The following is a 27674-nucleotide window of genomic DNA, read 5'->3' as shown; positions in this document are numbered from 1 at the left end:
AAGGGGGTGAAGCAGTTGTGGTTGTGAGGAAGAGGAGGCAGAGGAGGAGGCTGCAGGGAGACACTGAGGTGACACCCGGGGCTGTGACCATTCCCAGAACTTCTGGCAGGAAGGGGGAGCAGCCAAAGAGAAGAATTTAATAATTGTGGAGACGGGGGTTTGTTTTCCAGGAAATAGCAGAGAGGGTGTCTTCAATCCAAGGAACTGCACAGGGTGGGTGCAGCCAGCCCAGCCCGGTGAGGATGATGCCAAACCACAGCACTGAGTTATTTGTGTGAGCAGGATCTTGACACCAGCGATGGAGAGAAATGTGTGGGGAACGTGGAGAGAGAGAGGGGCAGGACAGCCCTCCCCAGGGCTGGGAGGGTGCCTGCACTCGGGGCTGGAGCTGAAGGAGAGGTGTCAGGAGCTGGAAGATGCATCTGTGAGTCATCAGCACAGAACTGTTAATTAAAGATGTGTTGAGGGATGGAATTACGCAGAAAGGAATGAGAAGCAAAGACAAACAAGGCAGTTTGAGAGCTGCACAGAGAGCTGAGGAAGCTGTGGGATGATGGATTGCAGGAGGGATTTGGTGTCAGGATGTGCAGTTTGGGGGAGAGGAGCTGGAGGGGTGCCTGAGCTGCCTCCCCCGTGGCACAGGAGAGGCTCCAGCAGCGTGGGGTGCCCAGCACTGGGACTGGGAGCTTGGGGTGGGAGGGAAAAAGGGAAATGCCACAAATGAGACACCCTCTGCCAGCTTTAGTGGCCTTGGAGAAGGCAGGGGCAGGGCAGAGCAGGGACACTGCTCCCTGGGCAGTGGGGCCGGGTGGGATGGAGGCAGCAGAGGAGTGCAGGCTCAGCCTGGCATGGGGCTGCTCTGGGGTCCTGAGCTGGGCTGAGCAGCTGCTGCCAGCCTGGTGCTCATTTCCATTTTAACTGCGTTCTCCCTCGAGGGAGAGCACACCAGGTAATCTCCTGTTTTGCTTATTCTGACATTAGAAAGGGAATAACAATAGGGTTACAAAAAAAAAGGAAAGATTAATTTTCAAAGAGTAATTGCCTTTCTGTTGATAGCACTGACAACTCCCAGGCACCTTCCAATTACAGAATTCATGTCTCCCTTGCCTCAGCCTGTGGCTGGAACAGGAGCTGCAGCTCCTCACTCCTGCTCTGGGTCAGGGGTGTCCAGCTCCATGTCCAGCTCCATGTCCAGCTCCATGTCCAGCCCCGTGTCCAGCCCCGTGTCCAGCTGCATGTCCAGCTCCATGTCCAGCTCCATGTCCAGCCCCGTGTCCAGCCCCGTGTCCAGCCCCGTGTCCAGCTCCATGTCCAGCCCCGTGTCCAGCCCCGTGTCCAGCTGCATGTCCAGCCCCGTGTCCAGCCCCGTGTCCAGCTCCATGTCCAGCTCCGTGTCCAGCCCCGTGTCCAGCCCCGTGTCCAGCCCCGTGTCCAGCCCCGTGTCCAGCTCCGTGTCCAGCCCCGTGTCCAGCCCCGTGTCCAGCTCCATGTCCAGCCCCGTGTCCAGCCCCGTGTCCAGCCCCGTGTCCAGCTCCATGTCCAGCCCCGTGTCCAGCTCCATGTCCAGCCCCATGTCCAGCCCCATGTCCAGCTCCATGTCCAGCCCCGTGTCCAGCCCCGTGTCTAGCCCCATGTCCAGCCCCGTGTCCAGCCCCATGTCCAGCCCCGTGTCCAGCCCCGTGTCCAGCTCCGTGTCCAGCTCCATGTCCAGCCCCGTGTCCAGCCCCGTGTCCAGCTCCGTGTCCAGCTGCATGTCCAGCCCCGTGTCCAGCCCCGTGTCCAGCCCCGTGTCCAGCTGCATGTCCAGCCCCGTGTCCAGCCCCGTGTCCAGCCCCGTGTCCAGCCCCATGTCCAGCCCCGTGTCCATCTCCATGTCCAGCTGCATGTCCAGCCCCGTGTCCAGCCCCGTGTCCAGCTCCATGTCCAGCTCCATGTCCAGCCCCGTGTCCATCTCCATGTCCAGCTGCATGTCCAGCCCCGTGTCCAGCCCCGTGTCCAGCTCCATGTCCAGCTCCATGTCCAGCCCCGTGTCCATCTCCATGTCCAGCTGCATGTCCAGCCCCGTGTCCAGCCCCGTGTCCATCTCCATGTCCAGCTGCATGTCCAGCCCCGTGTCCAGCCCCGTGTCCAGCTCCATGTCCAGCTCCATGTCCAGCTCCATGTCCAGCTCCGTGTCCAGCTGCATGTCCAGCTCCATGTCCAGCTGCAGGAATCCCCAGTGCTGGCTCTGACCACCCAAGGCTGATGCTGAGCTGGGCAGGGATGTTCTCTCTGGCCTCTCTGGAGTTGCTGGACACGCTGGACACCAGGAGGAATTTCTCCCTGGAGGATTGCTGGGCTCTGGAGCTGTGCCCACCCTGTGCCTGTCCCTTCCCTGAGCTCACACCAGATTCGCCTGGCCCTGAGCAGGGGCTCTGCAGCTGCAGCTCTGCCCCTGCAGACATTCCCAGTACTTCTCCAGTTTTATTTCCCCTCATTTCCAGCAGATTTTCAGTGTTGCCCCTTCCTGCTCAGAGGGGGAAAATCTCTTTGCAGGGAAGCAGAGGGGATGGAGGGCTGGTGTGCATTTGCTGACTCCCTTTATTCCCTTTTCACAAAGAAGGAGGTGTGAGCAGGCTGCAGTGACGGGATGAGCAGAGCCCGAGGCTGCTGGCGCTGCGTTCTGGGAGCAGGGAGGGCTGGGCTGGGGAGAGCAGCGCTGCACCAGTGGCTGCACAGCCAGGACAGGCTGGGGAGAGCTGCCCCGGGGGAGCGGGGCTGGGGCTGCGGTCACCCCTGTGCTGCGGAGGGTGTGCTGGGATCACAGCAATGTGGGCAGCGTGGGTCTGGGGTCAGCCGTGTGCAGGGAAACCCTCAGGGAGCGCATCCAGCTGTGCCTGGTGGTCTCAGCACTGAGCTCTCTGCTCCCTGCCCTCCCCACAGCCCCTGCTTGCTGTGACTTCTCTTTTCCACGTCCTTCCTCACAGCCCTTGCTCACCAGGGTTCCCAGCCCAGGGATGGTGAAATGCCATTGCTGCCACTCCTGTCCAGCCCTGGCACCCACGGGAAGGGAGATTCCCTGGGAAACTGCCTCAGCCTCTCACTGAACTTTAATTTTGCACTTCTCTACCTGTCCCTTCTGAGTTTTGCTCTTTTCTTTCAAGCTGAGATCAGTGTCCCAGCTTCTGAGGGAGACACGAGGGCGGCACCTCAGCTCTCTCCTGCCTTTTGCAGGAGCTTGGGAAGCTCAGCTCTGGCACAGGAGTCAAGGCGGTGGAACTGCAGTGGTGGGGGATGAGCTGTGATGTGTTCTGTGACAAACAGGAAACAAACAATGATTTGGGAAGGATTTAATTAACATGAATGAATTTAGTTAAAAGTTTTGCCCAGAGTATTTGCTGCCTCATTTTTTCATTTCCATGTAAAAAGGTCCCTTGCTGTGTTTCTGCACGTTACCTTGAGGTTTTGATTAACTTCAGTGTTTTCATTAGCTGCCTGTAATTAAATATTTATGGACAGTATGTCCATTGACAGCAGAGGGGCAGTGGGCTCAGGAGCTGGAGAGGGGCTGGGTTTGTGCTGGGTTTGGGTTTGTGCTGGGTTTGAGCTGGGTTTGAGCTGGGTTTGTGCTGGGTTTGAGCTGGGTTTGTGCTGGGTTTGAGCTGGGTTTGGGTTTGAGCTGGGTTTGAGCTGGGTTTGGGTTTGTGCTGGGTTTGAGCTGGGTTTGAGCTGGGTTTGTGCTGGGTTTGTGCTGGGTTTGAGCTGGGTTTGTGCTGGGTTTGAGCTGGGTTTGGGTTTGAGCTGGGTTTGTGCTGGGTTTGGGTTTGAGCTGGGTTTGAGCTGGGTTTGAGCTGGGTTTGTGCTGGGTTTGAGCTGGGTTTGTGCTGGGTTTGAGCTGGGTTTGTGCTGGGTTTGTGCTGGGTTTGGGTTTGAGCTGGGTTTGAGCTGGGTTTGTGCTGGGTTTGTGCTGGGTTTGAGCTGGGTTTGGGTTTGAGCTGGGTTTGAGCTGGGTTTGTGCTGGGTTTGTGCTGGGTTTGAGCTGGGTTTGGGTTTGAGCTGGGTTTGAGCTGGGTTTGTGCTGGGTTTGTGCTGGGTTTGTTCTGGGTTTGAGCTGGGTTTGTGCTGGGTTTGTGCTGGGTTTGAGCTGGGTTTGTTCTGGGTTTGAGCTGGGTTTGAGCTGGGTTTGTGCTGGGTTTGAGCTGTGCTGGGTTTGGGTTTTTGCTGTGCTGAGTTTGGGTTTTTGCTGTACTGGGTTTATGCTGTGCTGGGTTTGTGCTGTTCTGGGTCTGAGCTGGGTTTGAGCTGTGCTGGGTTTGAGCTGTGCTGGGTTTGGGTTTGTTCTGGGTCTGAGCTGGGTTTGAGCTGTTCTGGGTTTGAGTTTGAGCTGTTCTGGGTTTGGGTTTGAGCTGTTCTGGGTTTATACTGGTGTTTGTCAGCCTTTGTTTCTGCTCCATCTGTGTGGGAAGCCTGGCCAGCACCAGCAGAGGTTTCTGTGCCCTGTGCCTCCTCTCAGGCTGTGCAGGGCTCATCAGGAGCAGGGAGAATTCACCACATCCTCCTAAATCACTTGTCAGAGTTTGTAATTTGGGCTCACAAAACTGGCAGGAATTACTTGTGTGGGAGACCTCGGGGGCCATAAAAACTGGGAGCTTTAGTTAGATTTAATTAGTGACAAAAAGGAGTTTTGTCAGACCCTTTCCTGACAGATCCCTGGCTGGCAGCCCCCGTGGGCCTGGGAGGGATTCCTGCAGCTCAGGAGCTCAGGCTCCTGACTCAGACCCCACACTTGGGTTTGAAAGGGGCTTCTTGAGAAAGGGAGGGGGAAATGTGCTGGAGCTGCCCAGGGAGGTTTGGGTTGGGCAGGAGGAGGATTCCTCCAGGCAGAGATTGCTCAGGGCAGGGCTGGAGCCCCCAGAAGTGATGAATGATCAATGATCACAGAGGGTATCCCAGCCATGAGCAGCCTGTGAGTGCAGCAGGAACAGCACCCCCAGCCCAGTTTGGGTAAATCAGGATTTTGGGATCTCTGTCAGGACAAGGCACAGCACCCCCAGCCCAGTTTGGGTAAATCAGGATTTTGGGATCTCTGTCAGGACAAGGCACAGCACCCAGAGCCCAGTTTGGGTAAATCAGGATTTTGGGATCTCTGTCAGCCCAGGAGCTCAGGAGCTGCTCCAGCTCTGTGTTTGAACAAGGACAGTGTTCCTGCTGAGGGCCAGGGCAGCTCAGAGAATTTGCTGCTGTTCAGGGTGGGGTTAGCAGCTCTGAATGGGTTTAACTTCATTGACTTCCCAGAAATGAACCAATTCTTCTCAGCTACAAATCTGCTTCCATGGGGCTTAACCGATTTTCAAGCTGACATATTTACCAGGAACACCATTTAGAGCTCAGCTGACACTCATCAAGTGTTTGCTCATGGTGCCCCTCCATCCTGCCTGGCTAAACAAGGTCACTGTGGGTGGAAATCTGCCAAACAGACCCAAATCTGGGTTTTGTGTTTATGATTAACCAGCAGCATGGGTTTAACCCTGAGGAGAGCTGTGGTGGCACTGAGTGCCAGCCCATCCCCAGGCCAGGATTGTCACTGTCACCTGCAATGAGTGCACCCAGCTCCAGCTATGGGATGTCCCTCTAGGCCCCCAAGCAGTCTGGTGGGTTTGGTGAACTCAGGCACCAAAGAGAACTGCAGAATCCACAATTCAGCCCTGCAGAACCTCTGCACATCTGTGCACACCTGTTTATATCATTAAATATTAACTATGCAGCAGGAGCTGCTGCCAGGGCTGCTGTCCTGCCTGGCCACAGCTCACTGAGCAGTGTCACTGCAGTGCCACTGACACCTCAGCCCTGGCTGCAGACACGGTGGCAGATGTCAAACTCTGCCCCTGGCACCAGGAATGGTTCTGTGGGTAACTGCACCCTGCTCTTCAAACCTGTTTGACAAGGAGCAATGTGTGTGAGCCGTGGGCAGCTGGCAATCCCTGGATTTCCAGGGGGTCACAGGGACAGGGCTGTGGGTGGATCCTGGGGCAGGGATGTGCTCCTTTCCCAGGGGAGATGGAGCTGCAGGGAGCTGAGCCTGGCCTGGAAACTGCATCCCCCAGGGGTCCCAGGGGTGGGGGCTTTGGATCCCTGGCTCTGACAAGTTTTTTAACTTTATCATTTTGCCTCCAGCTGAGCCACAGGAGCAGGGCCTGTGCTGGGTGACCCCACCCTACAAAGTGCCCCAGGGTGGAAAATTTCCCCTGCAAATCCTGGTTACAGCTCCTGCCTGTCCATCACTGCCAGCACAGGCAGCAGTGAGGAGTCTCCAGGGCTGCTGTTTGCTGCCAGCTCGGGATCCATGCAGGGATAACCAACCCAGGTGGTGGCAGGGATTGTCTCCCCTTTCATTCCCGCTGTATTAAACGCTGCTCCTCTAGAAACAAATGTGTTGTGCACTAATTTGGTGCAGAGCCAGGAGCAGCATCTGCATTTGCATTCTGTGAATTAGAAAGCAATCTGTTGCTAGAGGGGAGCTGCTGGAGTCATTTCTAGCTCCGGAGATATTTCACCAAAAATACTCCGTGGCTGAGGCTCTGCTGCTCCTGTCTCAGATAAAAATGGCCACACAGGTGCTCTCAGAAAAGAACCATTCACAGCTATTTGTGTCACTTACCTCATGTTGCTCCAGAGAAACAACCACCCTGCTTCCAAGGAAGGCAGGTCTATTTTTTTCCATGAAGCTTTTTTTGGTAAAATGAGATGCTTGGGTGGTTTTACCTTTCTGCTCAGGAAATGGCAGAATTCCACCTGCAGGAGGGGGATTTGGGGGTGATGCTGACACGCAGCTCCTGCATCACCTGGATTCCTGAGTGCCTGGAAATGCCATGAGCCCTCCCAGGCACCTCTGGAACGTGCTCTGGATGTGATGTTGAACAACAAAGTAAAATTGATGAGTTCTGGGGAGAGTGAGGGATTGCAGTGAAAGCAAGGAAAGATTCACATGCACTTTGTTCAGGGCTGGGATGGAAAAGAGATGGAAAAGGGATGGAGCAGGGATGGAACAAAGGGATGGAAAAGGGGATGGAAAAGGGATGGAGCAGGGATGGAGCTGGGATGGAGCTGGGATGGAGCTGGGATGGAGCTGGGATGGAACAGGGATGGAACAGGGATGGAGCTGGGATGGAGCTGGGATGGAACAGGGATGGAGCAGGGATGGAGCTGGGATGGAGCTGGGATGGAACAGGGATGGAGCTGGGATGGAACAGGGATGGAGCAGGGATGGAGCTGGGATGGAGCAGGGATGGAGCTGGGATGGAGCTGGGATGGAACAGGGATGGAGCTGGGATGGAGCTGGGATGGAGCTGGGATGGAGCAGGGATGGAGCTGGGATGGAGCTGGGATGGAGCAGGGATGGAGCTGGGATGGAGCTGGGATGGAGCAGGGATGGAGCTGGGATGGAGCTGGGATGGAACAGGGATGGAGCAGGGATGGAGCAGGGATGGAGCTGGGATGGAGCAGGGATGGAGCAGGGATGGAGCTGGGATGGAGCTGGGATGGAGCTGGGATGGAGCTGGGATGGAGCTGGGATGGAGCTGGGATGGAGCAGGGATGGAGCTGGGATGGAGCTGGGATGGAGCTGGGATGGAGCAGGGATGGAGCAGGGATGGAGCTGGGATGGAGCTGGGATGGAGCTGGGATGGAGCTGGGATGGAGCTGGGATGGAGCAGGGATGGAGCAGGGATGGAGCTGGGATGGAGCAGGGATGGAACAGGGATGGAACAGGGATGGAGCAGGGATGGAGCTGGGATGCAGCACGGATGCAGCAGGGATGCAGCAGAGATGCAGCAGGGATGCAGCAGAGATGCAGCAGGGATGCAGCACGGATGCAGCAGGGATGCAGCAGAGATGCAGCAGGGGTGCAGCAGGGGATGCAGCAGGGATGCAGCAGGGATGCAGCAGGGATGGAGCTGGGATGCAGCACGGATGCAGCAGGGATGCAGCAGAGATGCAGCAGGGATGCAGCAGAGATGCAGCAGGGATGCAGCACGGATGCAGCAGGGATGCAGCAGAGATGCAGCAGGGATGCAGCAGAGATGCAGCAGGGATGCAGCAGGGATGGAGCTGGGATGCAGCACGGATGCAGCAGGGATGCAGCAGAGATGCAGCAGGGATGCAGCAGAGATGCAGCACGGATGCAGCAGGGATGCAGCACGGATGCAGCAGGGATGCAGCAGGGATGCAGCAGGGATGGAGCAGGGATGGAGCAGGGATGCAGCTGGGATGCAGCAGGGATGGAGCACGGATGCAGCAGGGATGGAACAGGGATGCAGCAGGGATGCAGCAGGGATGGAACAGGGATGCAGCAGGGATGCAGCACGGATGCAGCAGGGATGCAGCAGGGATGCAGCAGGGATGGAACAGGGATGCAGCAGGGATAGAACAGGGATGCAGCAGGGATGCAGCAGGGATGCAGCAGGGATGCAGCAGGATGCAGCAGGGGTGCATCAGGGATGCAGCAGTCTCTCTGGCCAGGCTGTCTCTCGGCAGTTCCGAGCAGCCCTGATTGAAGCAGCGGAGCCCGGGAGCTGCTCCGCCTGACGTGCCCCGGCCGCGGGCGTGTTCCCGGAGCAGCTTTTCCTCCCTCTTTCAGCCAGCGCTAACCCAGGGTGACGGGCTGAGCTCAGGAGCGAGAGGAGAGCGAGCAGAGGCAGCGGGAGCAGCCCGGGGCAGGGGCCCCTTGGAGCTCCTGCTGCTCCGGCTCTGGGCTGGGCCCGCAGATGAAAGATTCCATCGGCTCGGGCTGAGGAATCGGAAATCTGTGTCCCCTGCTGTGCCATGGGCAGGGACAGGGATGTCCTGGGACCACCCAGAGCAGGGACAGGGATGTCCTGGGACCCTCGAGGTGTTTCTGTCCCTGCTGTGCCAGGGGCAGGGACAGGGATGTCCTGGGACCACCCAGAGCTCTGTACCCCCTCCTGTGCCAGGGACAGGGATGCTCTGGGACCCTCGAGGTGTTTCTGTCCCTCTGTGCCATGGACAGGGATGTCCTGGGACCCTCGAGGTGTTTCTGTCCCTCTGTGCCATGGACAGGGATGTCCTGGGACCCTCGAGGTGTTTCTGTCCCTCCTGTGCCAGGGTCAGGGATGCTCTGGGACCCTCGAGATGTTTCTGTCCCTCCTGTGCCAGGGGCAGGGATGCTCTGGGACCCTCGAGGTGTTTCTGTCCCTGCTGTGCCAGGGTCAGGGATGTCCTGGGACCCTCGAGGTGTTTCTGTCCCTGCTGTGCCATGGACAGGGATGTCCTGAGACCCTAGAGGTGTTTCTGTCCCTCTGTGCCATGGACAGAGACAGGGATGCTCTGGGACCCTCGAGGTGTTTCTGTCCCTGCTGTGCCAGGGTCAGGGATGTCCTGGGACCCTCGAGGTGTTTCTGTCCCTCCTGTGCCAGGGGCAGGGATGCTCTGGGACCCTCGAGGTGTTTCTGTCCCTGCTGTGCCAGGGTCAGGGATGTCCTGGGACCCTCGAGGTGTTTCTGTCCCTGCTGTGCCATGGACAGGGATGTCCTGAGACCCTCGAGGTGTTTCTGTCCCTGCTGTGCCAGGGGCAGGGTGGGCTCGGCTCTCAGGGTGAATTTGGCCCTGCAGAGGGGCTCTGGTCCGTCCCTGCCCCTTTGGGAACACCCAGAACGAGCAGAGCCGGTGGGAGGAGTTCAGCAAACTCTGCATCTGCTCCTCCTTTCCCGAGGGTTGCGGATCCCGGGTTCGGTGCCTGTTTCTCACGTCCCTCGGGGTTTGGTTTCCTTGAGCTGCTCTTGCTGCGGGCGGCGCTGCCTCGTTGGGCTGAATCCTCGGCGAGGCGCTGGAGCTAAAAACGAAATGCAAATGCACAGGAGCTATTCCTGTTTTCTTCAGCTGCAGAAAGCAGGAATCGGGAGGATAAATTACCATAGTTCCCTTTAAGCACACATTGCTGGGAAGCAAACACTGAAACATCAAAATAAAGCCTTTTTTCTTTGCTCCTTCCCTCTTTTTACGGCACGAACATAATTCCTGCGGTGGCTCTCACCGGAGCAGAGATCAAAGCCGCTCCCAGCGCTCGGGGCTCCCCGTGGCTCGGGTGCCCTGCAGGAGCAGCCCTGGCACCCAGGGGGGCTCTGTGGCATGGGCAGCCTGTCCGGGCACCCCGAGCCCCCCGAGCCCCCAGCCCAGGGGGTCCTGGCTCAGCCCTGGTGGGCCAGGCTGGGACGGGAGCTGCCCGCAGGCTGCTGGGGAGCAGCGTCCGTGTCTGCCTGGCTTATTCTCGTTTAGCATAAAATTCTCTCTCCAGAGCTCAGGGAGGCCTCAAATCAACTCCCCCGAGTCCCACTTTGCAGGACAAATTGGATGCTGAGCACTGCCAGCCCTCAGTCTGGAGCTGGCCCCGGCACTGGGTCATTTCCCCAGCACAGCCAGCAGATTGTGCAGAGATAAGACCATCCATCATTTTTAACACAGGCAGGCTTGGCCAAAAAAAAAAAAAAAAAAAAAAAAATAGAGAGACATTTCAAGACTGAAAGCAATTTCTATTTCCCCACAGAAACGTTCCCCTCAGCGTTTCTTCTGGGTCAGAGCACACTCAGCCCAATTTCCCATGTCTGGTGGGTTCCCACCTCACAGTGGGAAACCTTCCACTGCTCTGGCTCTGAGCACTTTGTGATGCTCAGAGCCCTGCTGGGAATGCAGCTGGGTATGTATGTATGTATTTATTTATTTAATTCTATTTATTTATTTAATTCTATTTATTTATTTATTTATTTATTTATTTATTTATTTATTTACTTGCAGAGGGACCTGAACAGTCGTTCAGATTTTCTGCTTTCCTATGGAGAAATTTGATAGAAACCTCTAATATCCCCCCCGGACTTCTTGCATCCTCCCTTTAAAAAAATAATAAAGAAAATATCCAATGATTTGTTAGATTTGGCAGGAAAAAAGAATGTTTTCTTCTGGAACTGCAGGGCAGAGCTGCAGATCAGTTAACCCAAACCAGTTTATTTTCCCCAAAACTTTCCAATGCAGTGTGCTCATCTCACAAAAAATCAAATGAGCCTTGGGCTCATTAGGGAAATCTTTCAGGAGGGAAGAGAGAAATCCTGTAAGTGCCCAGCAAGCAGTTCTGAAACAATAAATAAATAGAGATGTTGGCATGTTTTATATAGATGCTGAAAACAGCCATGTGAAGGTTTGAGGCCTCTCCCTCTGTTTAGTTGATACCAAATGCCACAAACACCAAAGAACCAACAGAGATCCTGTCCCAAGCTGGCAGGAAAGGTCTGGAGATAAGGGTTACAGATAGGAAAGCCAGAAAACATGGGAATTTAGTGATTCCTATAGGTTGCATGCAAATATTAGGAAATTAGTGTATTGTATTAGATTGGTTATTGGAAATTAGAATATTCATCATAGAAGAATAATTATTGTATTGTAAATGGGAAATCTCTCTTACCTCTGATCTCTGATCCCCCCCTTGCTCTTATCTCTCACTCTCCATGCTCCACACCCTCATAATAACCTGAAGAACAGAAATCAGAGAGCTCCTGAGTCTGTCCAGCCACTGTCCAACAACAAACCTCCTCCCACATCCCTCTGTGAATCCAGAATTCAGCAATGGGACCCCTGAGCCTGGGCTGGATCCTCTGTTCTTTCAGCCTTGCAGGAGCAGAACTGGTGGTTTTGGGTGATGCTGCCCGAGCTCTGGGGACCCTCCTGACCCTCCTCACCCCCTCCAACCCTCCACAGAGGGAAAAGCTCCTGATCCCAGAGCATTTGGGATTGCCCAGGCATGGCTGAGCTAATTGGCCTTGAAAGCAGAGCTGGAAATGTTTGGAGTGAAGGTCTGGAGGGTCTCCCACTGCCTGCCTTCATTTGATGCAAAAGTGCTTTGCTCAAGATGCTAAATCAGATAAACCAAACCATTCATTTCTGAAAGTTCAATTCACCACTCAGAGGATAGAAAATAAACCAAGCTAAGCCCCAGCAGCACTGAGCAGAGAGATACAGGGTTTAAGGCAAAGCCCACTGTGCCTGGGAATGTTTCTCACATAAATCAAATTTATCTCTGTACAGCAGGAGCCCAGTTTATGAGGTTCAGACAGGGAAAAAAATAAGAAAACTTCCAGAGAGGGTGTCTTAAATAGCTGAGAAACCCGAGCATCTGCCCCAAAGGAAAGGGATCTCTGGTAGTCCCAGGGCAGTGGCAGCCCTGGCACAGAGCTGGGGCACTGTGGTGCTGCAGAGGATCAGAACCAGAGCACTGCAGGGCCCTGTGTGCCTGAGCCTGAGCCTGAGCCCCTGCTGCTCTGGCAGGGACAGGCAGGGGCAGGGCAGGGACAGGAGGGACAGGGACAGGGCAGGGACAGGGACAGGAGGAGGGACAGGGACAGGGCAGGGACAGGCAGGGGCAGGGCAGGGACAGGAGGGACAGGGACAGGGCAGGGACAGGTCAGGGACAGGGGCAGGAACAGGGCAGGGACAGGGCAGGGACAGGGACAAGGACAGGGCAGGGACGGGGACAGGGACAGGGACAGGGAAAGGACTGGCTGGGGATCCCTCATTCCTGGGGATCCCTCATTCCTGGGGAATGAGTAAAGCAGAAAAGTAAAGCAGACTTTAGCGGGGTTATTAACCCCGAGGAGAAGGAGAACAGGGCTGCAGAGCCCGGGAGGGCTCGCAAGGAGCCGCTGGGAGCAGCTCCTGGGAAAGGGAGATTTTGGGAACAGCGCGGACAAAGGGACAAGGGGAGGATGCTCCAGGAATAGCAAATCACTTGATACTGAGAGTCAGAGATGAGAGGGAAGGAACTGGAGCGAGGGCAGGAGCAGAGCACGGGAGAGGTGAGAGGGGAGAGCGTCCCGGTGGGATGGACACAGGGGAGCAGGGAGACACGGATTCACAAACACCGGGCAGGCGAGGACAGGGGGAATGAACGGGGGTCAGTCACCGGCAGGGAAAAGTGGACCTTGGTTCTCTAAAAGGAGAGCTGGGCCTGTTCCAGCCGCACCCGAAACGAAACGTCAGAGAAGACGGAGGAGCTGCGGCTGGTTAAAGCTCCCGCAGCCGCTGGCTGCGAGCAGAGCTCCTGATTTAATCCCAGCCCGGGATTTCCCTCTGAGCGCGGCTGGAATTGCCATCTCGGAGTGCCAGGGAGTGCCAGGGAGTGCCAGGGAGTGACAGAGAGTGACAGTGAGTGCAGTGAGTGCAGTGAGTGCCAGGGAGTGCACTGGGTGCCAGCCAGTGCCAGGGGGTGCCAGGGGGTGCCAGGGGGTGCCAGGCAGTGCCAGCCAGTGCCAGGGGGTGCCAGGCAGTGCCAGGGGGTGCCAGGCGGTGCCAGGGAGTGCCAGTCAGTGCCAGGGGGTGCCAGGCAGTGCCAGTCAGTGCCAGCCAGTGCCAGGGGGTGCCAGCCAGTGCCAGGGGGTGCCAGTGGGTGCCAGCCAGTGCCAGTCAGTGCCAGGGGTTGCCAGGCGGTGCCAGGCAGTGCCAGTCAGTGCCAGCCGGTGCCAGTCAGCGCCAGGCGGTGCCAGGCGGTGCCAGGGGGTGCCAGGCAGTGCCAGGCAGTGCCAGGTGGTGCCAGTGAGTGCCAGGGGGTGCCAGGCAGTGCCAGGCGGTGCCAGGGGGTGCCAGGCGGTGCCAGGCGGTGCCAGGGGGTGCCAGGCGGTGCCAGGCGGTGCCAGCCTGCTGTCCCTGAGCCCCAGCCCGGCCCAGCCCCTCTCCCCTCCCGCAGCTCCAGCCCTGGCTCTGCCCTGCCGGGGCACGGGGGAACCTGGAGCTGCTCCTGCTCCTCCTCTCCCCTCTGTCCCTGCGATTTCTCTGCGCAGATGTTCGTGCTGGGGGCAAAGGGGAACGTGCAATTTATTCTCCATTATGTTCAGAGTAATGACAAGTCTTAAAATAGCTCTCAATTAGCCATTGATTGCGATTAATTGGAACAACTCAGGCTGCCACCAGAGCTCCGGACCTCCAGAGCATTTTTGAGTTCATGAGCTCTAATTTCCAAAACTTCAGGAATTCTGGCTCCCACTTCACCACAACCATCTGCCAGCAGTTCCCACCCAGGCCTGGGAGAAGCAGGAGCCATAAACACTTTGCTAATTAAAGCAGGTGCCCAAAGAGGGGCTGGTGTGTGAGCTGGGGGTGCCAGGCGGGTGTGGGAATATCCAGGTGTGTCCCTGAGCCCCGGCAGCCCCAGGTGATGTCTGTCAGTCTGTCTGGGGTCCCTGAGCTCCTGCCCCAGGTGATGTCTGTCAGTCTGTCCGGGGTCCCTGAGCTGCTGCCCCAGGTGATGTCTGTGAGTCTGTCCGGGGTCCCTGAGCTGCAGCCCCAGGTGATGTCTGTCAGTCTGTCCGGGGCCCCTGAGCTCGGGCAGCCCCAGGTGATGTCTGTGAGTCTGTCCGGGGTCCCTGAGCTGCAGCCCCAGGTGATGTCTGTCAGTCTGTCCGGGGCCCCTGAGCTGCAGCCCCAGGTGATGTCTGTCAGTCTGTCCGGGGTCCCTGAGCCCCCCAGGCTGGGAGCAGCCCCCCCCGTGCCTCCCCTGCTGCTCACACTGCCGGCTGCTCCCTCCCCTCCCCTCCCGATCCTCAGCCTCTCTGAGAAGATCCTATATAAATATTTTGGCTCATTTAATGTGCCTTCTGGTATTTTAACACCAGGTCTCTTTTTCTCCACCATTTGGGGAACTTATTTTTGTTCTCAAACAAACCGGGTGCTCTCACAGAAGTTCACTTCCAGAACCAAGTGTTTTGGGGAGGATTGCAGCAGTGCTGCTAAAATGGCAAAGTGCTGGGAGCCTCCTGATGGAGTGTGTGCTGCTGGGGCCGCCTGAAAATCACCGTGCACAAACAAGGCAGAGCAGGGAACAGTTCTGGGGCTTGGGTTGGCTTGGCAGGTTCAGGATATTTAAATTGCAAACACTTTTGAAGCAGAAATTTTAAATTTTAATTTAAATTTCAATTGAATTACAATCAGATGGCAGCACCCAGGTGTCCCCAGCTGACCCCAGAAGGGTAAGAAATGGTGTGAGCTTCCTAAAGGGGCTGGAACAGCCACAGGGTCTGCCTGCTCCCCTCCCTCCTTGGTTTCCTTTTCCACAGATCCCTTCCATCTCCCCGGATCCCTTCCTTCTCCCTAGATCCTTTCCCTTTCCCCACATCCCCCCTTCTCCCCAAATCCCTTCCATCTCCCCAGTTCCCTTCCCTCTCCCCAGATCCCTTCCATCTCCCCAAATCTCCTCCTCCCCAGATCCTTTCCCTTTCCCCAGTTCCCTTCCCTTTCCCCAGTTCCTTTCCCTTTCCCCAGTTCCCTTCCCTTTCCCCAGTTCCTTTCCCTTTCCCCAGTTCCTTTCCCTCTCCCCAGTTCCTTTCCCTTTCCCCAGTTCCTTTCCCTTTCCCCAGTTCCTTTCCCCAGATCCTTTCCCTTTCCCCAGTTCCCTTCCCTTTCCCCAGTTCCTTTCCCTTTCCCCAGATCCTTTCCCTTTCCCCAGTTCCCTTCCCTTTCCCCAGATCCTTTCCCTTTCCCCAGTTCCCTTCCCTTTCCCCAGATCCTTTCCCTTTCCCCAGTTCCTTTCCCTCTCCCCAGATCCTTTCCCTTTCCCAGTTCCCTCCCTCCTCCCAGTTCCCTCCTCTCCCCCACTCCCTGCTGCCTTTGAACATATGGGAGGGTTCCAACCAACGCTGCTGCTGCCAAATCTTCCCAGGTTTGTCTCTCACTGAGATTTTACTGCAGATTCTTGATCCTAAAAGCAAATAAACCCCGGGGTGCTGCTGCTGCTGCCAGGACAGATCCCAGAGCCCCTCTGCCTGGAATTCATCATTGTCCCTCAGCTTTCCTCGGGTGATTTTATTTAGACATTAGGGGCATTTGTGCTGATCAATCCGGCCCGTTACCACGTCAGGATGTGTTTATCAAACAGCAGTTGGAGCCTGGTCCCTCATCAATCTCATCCCTCCGTCCCACAGGGATGCAGAGCTGGGGGAGGCGCTGGGCACGGCCCAGGGTCACAGCAAATTGTCACCACAGTGGGACAAACCCCTGGGACTGACCCGGGGACAACAGCAAATTGTCACCACAGTGGGACAAACCCGCTGGGCACGCCCCAGGGTCACAGCAAATTGTCACCGCAGTGGGACAAACCCCTGGGACTGACCCGGGGACAACAGCAAATTGTCACCGCACTGGGACAAACCCGCTGGGACTGACCCGGGGACAACAGCAAATTGTCACCGCACGGGGACAAACCCCTGGGACTGAGCCAGGGTCACAGCAAATTGTCACTGCACGGGGACAAACCCCTGGGACTGACCCGGGGACAACAGCAAATTGTCACCGCACGGGGACAAACCCCTGGGACTGAGCCAGGGTCACAGCAAATTGTCACTGCACTGGGACAAACCCCTGGGACTGACCCGGGGACAACAGCAAATTGTCACCACAGTGGGACAAACCCGCTGGGCACGCCCCAGGGTCACAGCAAATTGTCACCGCAGTGGGACAAACCCCTGGGACTGACCCGGGGACAACAGCAAATTGTCACCGCACGGGGACAAACCCCTGGGACTGAGCCAGGGTCACAGCAAATTGTCACTGCACGGGGACAAACCCCTGGGACTGACCCGGGGACAACAGCAAATTGTCACCGCACGGGGACAAACCCCTGGGACTGACCCGGGGACAACAGCAAATTGTCACCGCACGGGGACAAACCCCTGGGACTGAGCCAGGGTCACAGCAAATTGTCACTGCACGGGGACAAACCCCTGGGACTGACCCGGGGACAACAGCAAATTGTCACCACAGTGGGACAAACCCGCTGGGCACGGCCCAGGGTCACAGCAAATTGTCACCGCACTGGGACAAACCCCTGGGACTGAGCCGGGGACACGGGGGACAGTCCTGGCGCTGGCAGGGCCGGGGAGCACAGGGGCTGCAGGGGTGAGGGTGGGAGCAGAGCAGGGGCACCACAGGGTCCCAGGGGATTGTCTGCAGGTGCTTTTGCTGAAGGGCTCTGGGAATCAGGGGCACAACCCCAAATCTGCCTCCCACGTGGATCCCAGTTTTATACCCTTCCCGTTATATAACTGTATATTAATTATTAATTATTATTGTTCTACTGCATACATTGATCTTATCCAAGCATGGATTCTTGTGATTTTCATCAGGACCCCCCAACATCCTTTCTGATGATTCTTATTACGATTACACAATAATTAATATTCAATCACCAAACAATCATTACATTTAACAATCATATCATTTATCAGATGATGATTATGCAGGTTCCCTTTCCCAGCCCTACCAGACCCAAGTTTCTTTCCACCCCCTGTATTGTGTACAATTCCCAGGATTTTAGAACCATTTTAAGCCCGTGTACCCCCTGTCCCTGGTGCTTATTTAGAGCCCAACCAGGAGCAGCTGCTGCCAGCAGCCCCAGCACAGCACAGAAAGGGAGGAGGCAGCAAAGCCCAGAGCAGAGGAGAGGTGAAAGTCACGGGACAGGAAGGAGAAAAGGAGCAAGAAACAGAAATAAATCAAACAGCAACAAAGGCCCAGAGCAGAAGGAGCAGGGCAGGAATAAAAGGTGAGAGGATGATGTGAATGGACTGGAGTGGATTGAGAGGAGGAGGAGGAGGATGGCTCCAGGGATGGTGCCAGGCTGGGAGCTGCTCCAGGCACTCGTGTGGAGGTGAAGGAGTGTCTGGGCACAGCAAAGTCCCTGTCTGCCCCAAACGGGCACAGATTGTCTGAGCTGCGGCCTGGGGCACTGTCCCTGCCATCCTGGTGACACTGTCCCTGCCGGCCTGGGGCACTGTCCCTGCCAGCCTGAGAACACTGTCCCTGCCAGCCTGGGGCCACTGTCCCTGCCAGCCTGGGGCACTGTCCCTGCCAGCCCGGGGCCACTGTCCCTGCCAGCCCGGGGCACTGTCCCTGCCAGCCTGGGGCACTGTCCCTGCCAGCCTGGTGACACTGTCCCTGCCAGCCTGGAGACACTGTCCCTGCCAGCCTGGTGACACTGTCCCTGCCAGCCTGAGAACACTGTCCCTGCCAGCCTGGGGCCACTGTCCCTGCCAGCCTGGGGCACTGTCCCTGCCAGCCTGAGAACACTGTCCCTGCCAGCCTGGGGCCACTGTCCCTGCCGGCCTGGGGCACTGTCCCTGCCAGCCTGGGGCACTGTCCCTGCCAGCCTGGTGACACTGTCCCTGCCAGCCTGGTGACACTGTCCCTGCCAGCCTGGGGCCACTGTCCCTGCCAGCCTGGGACACTGTCCCTGCCAGCCTGGGGACACTGTCCCTGCCAGCCTGGGACACTGTCCCTGCCAGCCTGGAGCCACTGTCCCTGCCAGCCTGGAGCCACTGTCCCTGCCAGCCTGGTGACACTGTCCCTGCCAGCCTGGGGCCACTGTCCCTGCCAGCCTGGGGCACTGTCCCTGCCAGCCTGAGAACACTGTCCCTGCCAGCCTGGGGCCACTGTCCCTGCCGGCCTGGGGCACTGTCCCTGCCAGCCTGGGGCACTGTCCCTGCCGGCCTGGTGACACTGTCCCTGCCAGCCTGAGAACACTGTCCCTGCCAGCCTGAGAACACTGTCCCTGCCAGCCTGGGGCACTGTCCCTGCCAGCCTGGGGCCACCCCACGAGCCTCAGGAAAGGCTGTGCCAGCTGCAAGCTGCACAAACAGAGCATCGCTCTGAGAGGGCAGAGCTGGGACTGCCAGCCACGCCCCGGGGAGTGCCAGGGAAATTCTGACAGGGGAGGTCCCGGTGCCCTCTCCCACCATGGAAATCTCTGGCTTGGTCAGCCCTGCCTTCTGCCCCAGCCCCTCACCCCTCCCCACTTTTCTCACAGCATCTCTCTCCTGCTCAGGGATTTCCCTTTCCCTCCCTGCAGCCTGGCAGGAGGGAGAGGAGAAGGGGAAAGCTGGGTGGCTGCTGGTTTGTGTGTCAATTATACATCAGAAGCTTTGCTGCTGCTTCAGAAGCTTCTAATAATAATTATTATAATTAGGGCACTGGGAGAGAAATGTGCTGAGATCAGGGAGGAAAGCAGGAAAGCCAGGCCAGAATTAATTAGCCACTTTTATCTAAGAATCTCAAAGCATTTAGACATTAATTAATGAGTGCTGTGCTAAGCCAGCCCCCCCTGGCCCAGCCCTGGGGGTGCTGCTGCTGCTGCAGGTGCTTCCCCAGAGCACAGAAATGTTCCTTTGATCCCTCTGGTGCTGCGTGGGGACAGATGTGGGGACAGATGTGGGGTGCTGCAGCTGTGCCAAGCCCAGCCCTGGCACAGGGGTCCCTGCTGACCCCAGCAATGGCACAGGGGTCCCTGCTGACCCCAGCAATGGCACAGGGGTCCCTGCTGACCCTGGCACAGGGGTCCCTGCTGACCCCAGCCCTGGCACAGGGGTCCCTGCTGACCCCAGCCTGGCACAGGGGTCCCTGCTGACCCCAGCCCTGGCACAGGGGTCCCTGCTGACCCCAGCCCTGGCACAGGGGTCCCTGCTGACCCTGGCACAGGGGGTCCCTGCTGACCCCAGCCCTGGCACAGGGGTCCCTGCTGACCCCAGCCTGGCACAGGGGGTCCCTGCTGACCCTGGCACAGGGGTCCCTGCTGACCCCAGCCTGGCACAGGGGTCCCTGCTGACCCCAGCCCTGGCACAGGGGGTCCCTGCTGACCCTGGCACAGGGGTCCCTGCTGACCCCAGCAATGGCACAGGGGTCTCTGCTGACCCCAGCCCTGGCACAGGGGGTCCCTGCTGACCCCAGCAATGGCACAGGAGTCCCTGCTGACCCCAGCAATGGCACAGGGGTCCCTGCTGACCCCCAGCCTGGCAAAGGGGTCCCTGCTGATCCCAGCAATGGCACAGGGGTCCCTGCTGACCCTGGCACAGGGGTCCCTGCTGATCCCAGCAATGGCAAAGGGGTCTCTGCTGACCCTGGCACAGGGGTCCCTGCTGATCCCAGCAATGGCACAGGGGTCCCTGCTGACCCCAGCCCAGCTCCCACCTTGTGCCTCTGACACCAGCCCTGGGCTCCCACAAACTCTTCATTCAGGACAAAGTCCTCTCTGTCTCCTGCTGTGCCCATAATTGGTGAATATTCATTAAGTGAAATTAGCATCTAATAGATTTTAACAGGCTCATAAAAGCCTTGTTTTGTGCTAATGAAGTCTGTGCTGTAGCTGGTGGGTCCCTCTGGCCCAGCTCCTCTGGGCTCAGCCGTGGGGATGTGCCTGCCCATCCCTGGAGAGCTCAGAGCAGCCTCATGGTGTCCCTCCGTGGGACGGGATTTGGGATGGGATAATGGGATAATGGGATGGGATTATGGGATGGGATATTGGGATGGGATGTGGGATTATGGGATGGGATTATAATGGGATGGGATAATGGGATGGGATAATGGGATGGGATTTGGGATGGGATGGAGGGGTTCCCACCAGCCCCAAACGCCCTGGCACACACATCTTGTGCCAGCCCCAGCCCCAGCTCGCTTGCAGAGCCCCTGTGCTGGTGCCAGCCGTGCCTGGGGGCAGGGAGGGGTTTGGGTGCCCAGCACAGCCCGAGCTCTGTGCTTGGCTGGGTGGGTGCCTGTCCCCTGCTGGGGCTGCAGGGAGCAGCTGGAGCCCACACAGCTGCTGGGACTGTCTCAGGGCACGTGGGGCAGCGTTTTACTGTTCACACTGCTCTGTGCAAGGATAGAAATTGATAAAAAATTTCAATTTAGCCAGTATTGACTGTTCTCAGAGCAGACGCAGGGCAGCTTTGAAGTGAGTCTGTAAACTGGAGGAGCCCTGCACTCCCAGACTGAGAGACTCCTTCATCATTGACCAGGAGCAGGAAGGAGGAGAGCAGGAGGTTTTTCCTGACCTCTGGTTCTCTGCCTGTTCCTGTAAATGGTGTGCACTGTGGGGAAGGATGGGGACCCAGGAGAGCAGGACAGTGCCAGGCAGGGGCTCTGTCCTGGGGCTCAGGGGCTCTGCACTGGCACAGGGTCTAGTTCTTCTTTTTTCTTTTTCCCATTTTTCTGTGGGGGTCTGGAGTGGGGGCAGAGCAGCACAAAGTCACCTCAGCCCATGGGACAGGAAGGTTCCCCAGCTGGCCCCAGCCAGGGAGGGACCCTCAGCCCAGCTGGGACACTGGGGAGCACTGGGGAGCACTGGGGACACTGGGGGCACTGGGGACACTGGGGGCACTGGGGACTCTGGGGGCACTGGGGACACTGGGGGCACTGGGAGCACTGGGGGCACTGGGGACACTGGGGACTCTGGGGAGCACTGGGGGCACTGGGAGCACTGGGGAGCACTGGGGACAATGGGGACACTGGGGACAATGGGGACACTGGGGACACTGGGGACTCTGGGGACACTGGGGGCACTGCAGGATCAGCAGCGGGCCCTGCCCTGGGCTGGGCTCAGGGGAACCAGGGGCCCGTGTCCCCACAGCCTCCGGGGTGGGTGTGCCAGCCCTGCGTGTGGGGAGGGAACGGGGTGCTGGGGGTGATGCCTGCCAGGGTGGGGGAGAGGCTGGAAATGCTGGAAATGCTGGAAATATTGGTAATGCTGGTAATTCTGGCAATGTTGGCAATGCTGGAAATATTGGTAATGCTGGAAATACTGGAAATATTGGTAATGCTGCCAATGATGGAAATATTGGTAATGCTGGCAATTCTGGAAATGCTGGCAGTATTGGCAGTGCTGGTAATTCTGGTGATGTTGGCAATGCTGGCAATTCCAGCAATTCTGCAAGGTTGGCAGTGCTGCCAATGCTGGTAATTCTGGCAGTGCTGGTAATTCTGGCAGTGCTGGTAATTCTGGCAACTCTGGCAGTTCTGGTCCAGCAGAGGTTCCAGCCCAGGCTGGCTGCTGAGCAGCACTTGAGGGGTGGCTGGCAGATCGTGGGACCAGCTGCTCTGGGCTCTGGGCTCTGGGCTCTGGGCTCTGGGCTGTCCGTGTGTGGCCGTGCCCAGGGAAGGTCCCAGCAGGATCCCCCGGCCCTGGCTGCCCTGGGGATCCCAGCAGAGGCTCCAGCCCAGGCTGGCTGCTGAGCAGCACTTGAGGGGTGGCTGGCAGATCGTGGGACCAGCTGCCCTGGGCTCTGGGCTCTGGGCTGTCCGTGTGTGGCCATGCCCAGGGAAGGTCCCAGCAGGATCCCCCGGCCCTGGCTGCCCTGGGGATCCCAGCAGAGGCTCCAGCCCAGGCTGGCTGCTGAGCAGCACTTGAGGGGTGGCTGGCAGATCGTGGGACCAGCTGCCCTGGGCTCTGGGCTCTGGGCTGTCCGTGTGTGGCCGTGCCCAGGCTCCCCTGCCCTGGCTGCCGGGGGGCTCGGCAGCCTGTGCGGGGCTGGGGGCTCTGCAGCTGCCCTGACCCGCTCTCTGTGCCCGCAGGCGAGCCCTCCCGCTGGTCCCCGTCGCACTGCGAGTGCTGCTGCAAGAACGGCAAGGGCGCCAAGGAGGGCGAGAGCGGCACGTCCTGCAACGAGCTGTCCACGTCCAGCTGCGACAGCCAGTCGGAGGCCAGCTCTCCCCAGGAGACTGTCATCTGCGGGCCCGTCACCCGGCAGCCCGCCTGCCACATCCAGACCCTGGACCGCGCCAGGAAGGGGCCGGTGCAGCTGCTGCAGCACGCCGAGAGCCGCAGGAAGAGCGACCTGCTGCGGACCCTCACCGCCGGCTCCCGCGAGTCCAACGCCGGCAAGAAGAAGGCGGCCAAGGAGAAGCTCTCCGTGGAGGAGGAGCTGGAGAAATGCATCCAGGATTTCCTCAAGATCAAAATCCCCGAGAGGTTTCCCGAGAGGAAGCACCCCTGGCAGTCGGAGCTGCTGCGGAAGTATCACCTGTAGGTGTGCGGCGGGGAGAGCGCACCCGGCTCGGATTCCCGACGGCAGCGATGGGTGAGGTCACCAAAGCCAAACCCACCCCTAGTGCCGCCTCACTGCCTCTTTCACCTTAACGTTTCTAGGCGTAGGGAAGGGTGTTTTTGCAGTCCTGGAAGCACAATGACAAAAGCTTTTGTTTGTAAACTTGGAGTCTTACACAAGCTGAAAACCTTAAGGGCACGGCCAGGCCCAGCCGAGGGACGTTTGTGTGGCCCCGGAGCAGGCAGGGGGGATGGGGATGGGGAGGGTCTGTGCCCTGCATCCTGCTGGGAGGAGCACAGCACAAAGCCCCAGAGTTTAAGCATGTGTATTTATATATGTGCATATATATATGTGTGTATATATATCTCTGTGTATATATATATATGTGTATATATATCAATATATATTGCTTAAAGATTTTCTGGCTCTCTCCTTGTAACTGCACTTTCTCAGAAAAGAGCATTTTTTTAGTCTGTGGGTGTCCCGTTCCTTCTCCAGGCCTTTGAGGGCTGGGCAGTAGAAATCCCTCTCCCTGTCCCTCTCCTGCTCCCCCTGCCAGCCCTTCCCCTCCCTGGGGCACTGTCAGCGTGCCCCAGTGGGGACCAGGCTGCCCCTGTGGCTTTGTGTGAGCATCAGGAAATTCTGTTTTTCTGGGGTGCTCCTGTCCCCCCGTGCCCCACAGCTCTGCTCGCCCAGGCTGTGTGTCTGTGGATGAAGGGGTGCTGCTCCCCAGAGCTGCAGGATGGCTCTGGGCTCGCGGGGGTGCTGGCAGGATGCTGCAGCTGCCAGGTGTGTGCCAGGAGTGGTGGGCACCGTGCCCCCTCTGCCCCAGAAACCACCCCAGCCCACCTGGGGCTGTGCTGTGAGGAGCAGGGCTGTGCCAGGGTCACTCTGGGGTCACTGGGATTGCAGCTGGGGTCACTGTGGGGTCACTGTGGGGTCACTCTGGGTCACTCTAGGGTTACCCTGGTGTCACTTGGGTCACTCTGGGGTCACTCTGGTGTCCCTCTGGTGTCACTCTAGGGTCATTCTGGTGTCCCTCTGGGGTCACTCTGGTGTCACTTGGGTCACTCTGGGGTCACTCTGGGGTCACCCTGGTGTCACTCTGGGGTCCCTCTGGGGTCCCTCTGGGGTCACCCTCTGGTGTCACTCTGGTGTCACTCTGGTGTCATTCTGAGGTCACTCTGGTGTCACTCTGGGGTCACTCTGGGGTCACTGTGCAGTGCTGTGGGTGCAGGAGGGGCTGTCCCTGGCAGGGCTGTCCCTGGCAGAGCTGTCCCTGGCAGGGCTGTCCCTGGCAGGGCTGTCCCCTCTGTCGGTGCCACAGGAGAGGCTCTGCCTGGGAAAGGCTCAGTGAACTCACTCAGCACTGCTGGGATGGTGCTTTAGAGCCAGCTCAGGGCTCAGGACAGTCCCTCCCACTGGAATTCTTGTGCCACCCTCTACCCCAGGCTCAAAAGGCCACAGAAATCAATGTTCTGTACCAGCTCCACAGATTTGGCCCTGCTTAGTTATTTCATGGTTATTTTATTGCATTTTTCTCTCCCTACTCAACATTTCCTGCAATTGGGGTTGCTGCTCCCTTGCTCTGGCACCAAGCAAGAGCTGGGAACAGATACCTGGGTTTCCAGCAGGCCCAGGGTTCACACAGGGCACTTTGCTCCTTGGCAGGAGCTGCAGCTAAAGCCTCGTGCTTTCCCCCAGATCCTCCCCTGCCTCTGTCACCATCCCAGCCCCTTGGGCTGTGAGCTGTGTGTGCAGAGGAGCAGCACAGTGTGTGAGAGTGTGTGTGTCTGTCTGTGTGTGTGTGTGTCTGTGTGTGTGTGTGTGTGTGTGTCTGTGTGTCAGTCTGTGTGTGTCTGTGTGTGTCAGTCTGTGTGTCAGTCTGTGTGTCAGTCTGTGTGTCAGTCTGTGTGTGTGTGTGTGTGTGTGTGTGTCTGTCTGTGTGTGTGTGTGTGTGTGTGTGTGTGTCTGTGTGTGTGTCTGTGTGTGTGTGTGTCTGTGTGTCTGTGTGTCTGTCTGTCTGTGTGTGTCTGTGTCTGTGTGTGTGTGTGTGTGTGTCTGTGTGTCAGTCTGTGTGTCTGTGTGTGTGTGTGTCTGTCTGTCTGTGTGTCAGTCTGTGTGTGTGTGTGTCTGTGTCTGTCTGTGTGTCAGTCTGTGTGTCTGTCTGTCTGTGTGTCAGTCTGTGTGTGTGTCTGTGTGTCAGTCTGTGTGTCAGTCTGTGTGTCTGTCTGTCTGTGTGTCAGTCTGTGTGTCTGTCTGTGTGTCTGTCTGTGTGTCTGTGTGTCCGTGTGTCAGTCTGTGTGTGTGTGCTCCCAGGCATTGCCAGGATTGCTCCATCATTAATAACTGGGCACACATTACACCACATGGACACATTGCTGTACGTGGCCTTCATGTCTCCAGCCTGAGATGGAATGGTTGTTACTGTCCAGTGCTACAGAAAAAAAAGTCTGAAAGTTCAGTGATGGCAGGCAGGCCCAGGCTGCTGGGCAGTGTCTGTGTGTGTCTGGTGGCTCCTGGGGCTCAGGGCAGCTGTCCTGGCAGTGCTCTGTGCTGGGCTGGGCTGTGCTGAGCTGCTCGGGGGGCTGGGGCTCTCCCAGGGGTCAGCAGCCCTGCCCAGAGCTGCCCCTCTCTCCTCCTCTCTCTGCAGCCTTGGGGCCCCTCCCTGGGACAGGGCAGGGACAGGGCAGGGACAGGGCAGGGACAGGGCAGGGGGGGCTGAGACGCTGCCCATGGCAGCCCCAGCGCTCAGGTGTGGGGCAGGAAGGAGCAGGAAACCTGCAGCACCTGCACAGTGCAGGAGAGTCACCTCCCAGCTGAGCCCTGGAGATCCCTCCAGCTCCAGTGCCATGAGAGAGGTGCAGAGCTGCAGGGGGACCCTGCACCGGGGGGACAGACTCACCTGGGGGACAGACAGGGGGACACACTCACCTGGACAGACTCACCTGGGGGACAGACTCACCTGGGGGACAGACAGGGGGACACACTCACCTGGGGGACAGACAGGGGGACAGACTCACCTGGGGGACAGACTCACTGGGGGACAGACAGGGGGACAGACTCACTGGGGGACAGACTCACCTGTTCAGACTCACCTGGACAGACTCACCTGGGGGACAGACAGGGGCTGTCCCTGTCCCAGGGCAGGACACCCTGCAGAGCCAGGGCCACCTGGGCAGGGGGACGTGGCCAGGGCTGGGCAGAAAGGAAAGTGCAATGGAATTGTCTGGGACACACCTGGGCAGGGGCTGGAAAACACATTCTGCTCCAATTCCACTTGGTTTCCATGAGAGAACTCTCGTGTCTCCCTCCCCAGGACAGGTTTTGTAGCAAGCCAAAATTAAACTCCACTCATGGAGTTCTTTATTCCTTCTGAAATGTCTGAAAACTGGACTTTGAGCCACTTCCCACCACCAAGAGCAGGTTGTGTTCCAATTAATTTGGAAGCTGCCTTGGCTGCAGTGGGGCTGAACTCAGAACTCCCAGCTCAACCCCCCGAGCCAGCTGAGCAGGACTCAGAGCTCTGGGGACACAAATGTCATTCCCGTGGGGACAAGGTTTGGGTCTGTCCCCAAACCTCCTGCACACACAGCACAGGGGGAGTGATTTGGGGCTCAGCTGGGTGTCCATTCATGAATTCCATCTGAGCTGTGGGCTGAAGGAGAGCACAGGGCTGGGTTCATCGGCCATGGCCACCACCTGCCCCAGCCCCCCAGCACAACTTGACTTTATGCACAAGGCCCCATGTGTATCATGGTACAAAATAATTGTCCAGTCTTATGGATAGTTTATACCCCAAGGGGGTTTTGTAGATTAATAGTAAAAGAATTAAAAAAAAAAAAAAAAAAAAAAAAAGGAAAAAAAAGAAAAAAGCACTTTTAAATTATTTATATTATAAAAAGACATTCTTTATTTTTCTTGGCGTTGATGTCACTTAGCTAAAAAATCGGTTTCTAAATAGGATCTTGCAGATTTTAAACTATAGCAATGCCGAAGCAAACACGACTCCAGAGCTGCGCAGAGCAAGGGAGCGAGGTGAGCAGGAGGGTGGGGCTGCAGGCGAGGGATGTCCCTGCTGTCCCCTCCGGCTGTGCCGGTGAATACCCGCAGCCCCGGCTCACAGGGCTCTGCCCCCCTCCCCTCCACACCTCGCTCAGCTCTGAGTGGCTTTGCTGGGGCTGAGTCAGCCCGTTGCACTCTGCTGTGGATGAGGTGGCGCCCACTCAATTACCTCTCGACTTTCCAACGTGGTTCACTTGTACATAAGTGTAATGTCAAACTGTTTACAGGTTCTTCTGTGCGTAATCGTGGAGAAATAAAAAATAAAAATAATTAAAAAAAAAAGTTTTAATTACGAATTTAAAGGAATCGATTTTACCGGAAGGTGTTTAAAAAAATGAATGTGCTTACTACAGTATAGACATCCTTGCTAATGGTCTCACCTGAATGCATGTATCGTGTCGTCAGTCCCACCAGTGAGGTCCTTGGCAATATTCTGCAGTCTGTGAATAGCAAATATGCATCAACTACTGTGACTCTGACAAATATAACTCGGTAACTGTTTCTACTGTGGTGTGTGACAAACCCTGGAGCTTTTAGCCTGCTGTATTTCCCTGGTGCCAGGAGCACCGGGAACGAGAGAGATCTGGGAGGACTGAGGCGGCAGCTGTGCCCCGAGCAGGGTGGCTGTCACGCAGCCCCGTGGGGTGCCCGAGCTACAGAAAACCCCAAAATGCCGTTTGCAGGGGCTGGCAGCTGGGACGGGAGGGGCTGCTGCTGCCCAGAGCACCCGGCAGCGCTGCTGGGGCAGGGCTGGCACCGGCTGGGGCTGGGGAC

The 27674-nt window shown here is 57.6% G+C and overlaps 1 protein-coding gene across 1 annotated transcript in view; it reads left to right on the top strand.

Annotated features, from left to right (window-relative positions):
• The window catches only part of KCTD16 (potassium channel tetramerization domain containing 16), a 53648-nt gene extending 26255 nt beyond the window's left edge, over window positions 1-27393 (top strand). Inside the window, exon 3 of the mRNA XM_056502360.1 lies at window positions 22363-27393. Within this exon, the coding sequence (XP_056358335.1) occupies window positions 22363-22817 (455 nt within the window). The 3' untranslated portion in view covers window positions 22818-27393. The remainder of the gene's footprint in view (window positions 1-22362) is intronic.
• The last annotated feature ends 281 nt before the right edge of the window (window positions 27394-27674 follow it).

Source organism: Oenanthe melanoleuca, chromosome 13 (assembly GCF_029582105.1).
Source record: "Oenanthe melanoleuca isolate GR-GAL-2019-014 chromosome 13, OMel1.0, whole genome shotgun sequence".
Classification (NCBI taxonomy): Eukaryota; Metazoa; Chordata; class Aves; order Passeriformes; family Muscicapidae; genus Oenanthe; species Oenanthe melanoleuca.
The sequence above is the reverse complement of the archived record's forward strand: the minus strand, read 5'-3'. Positions and strand labels throughout refer to the sequence as shown.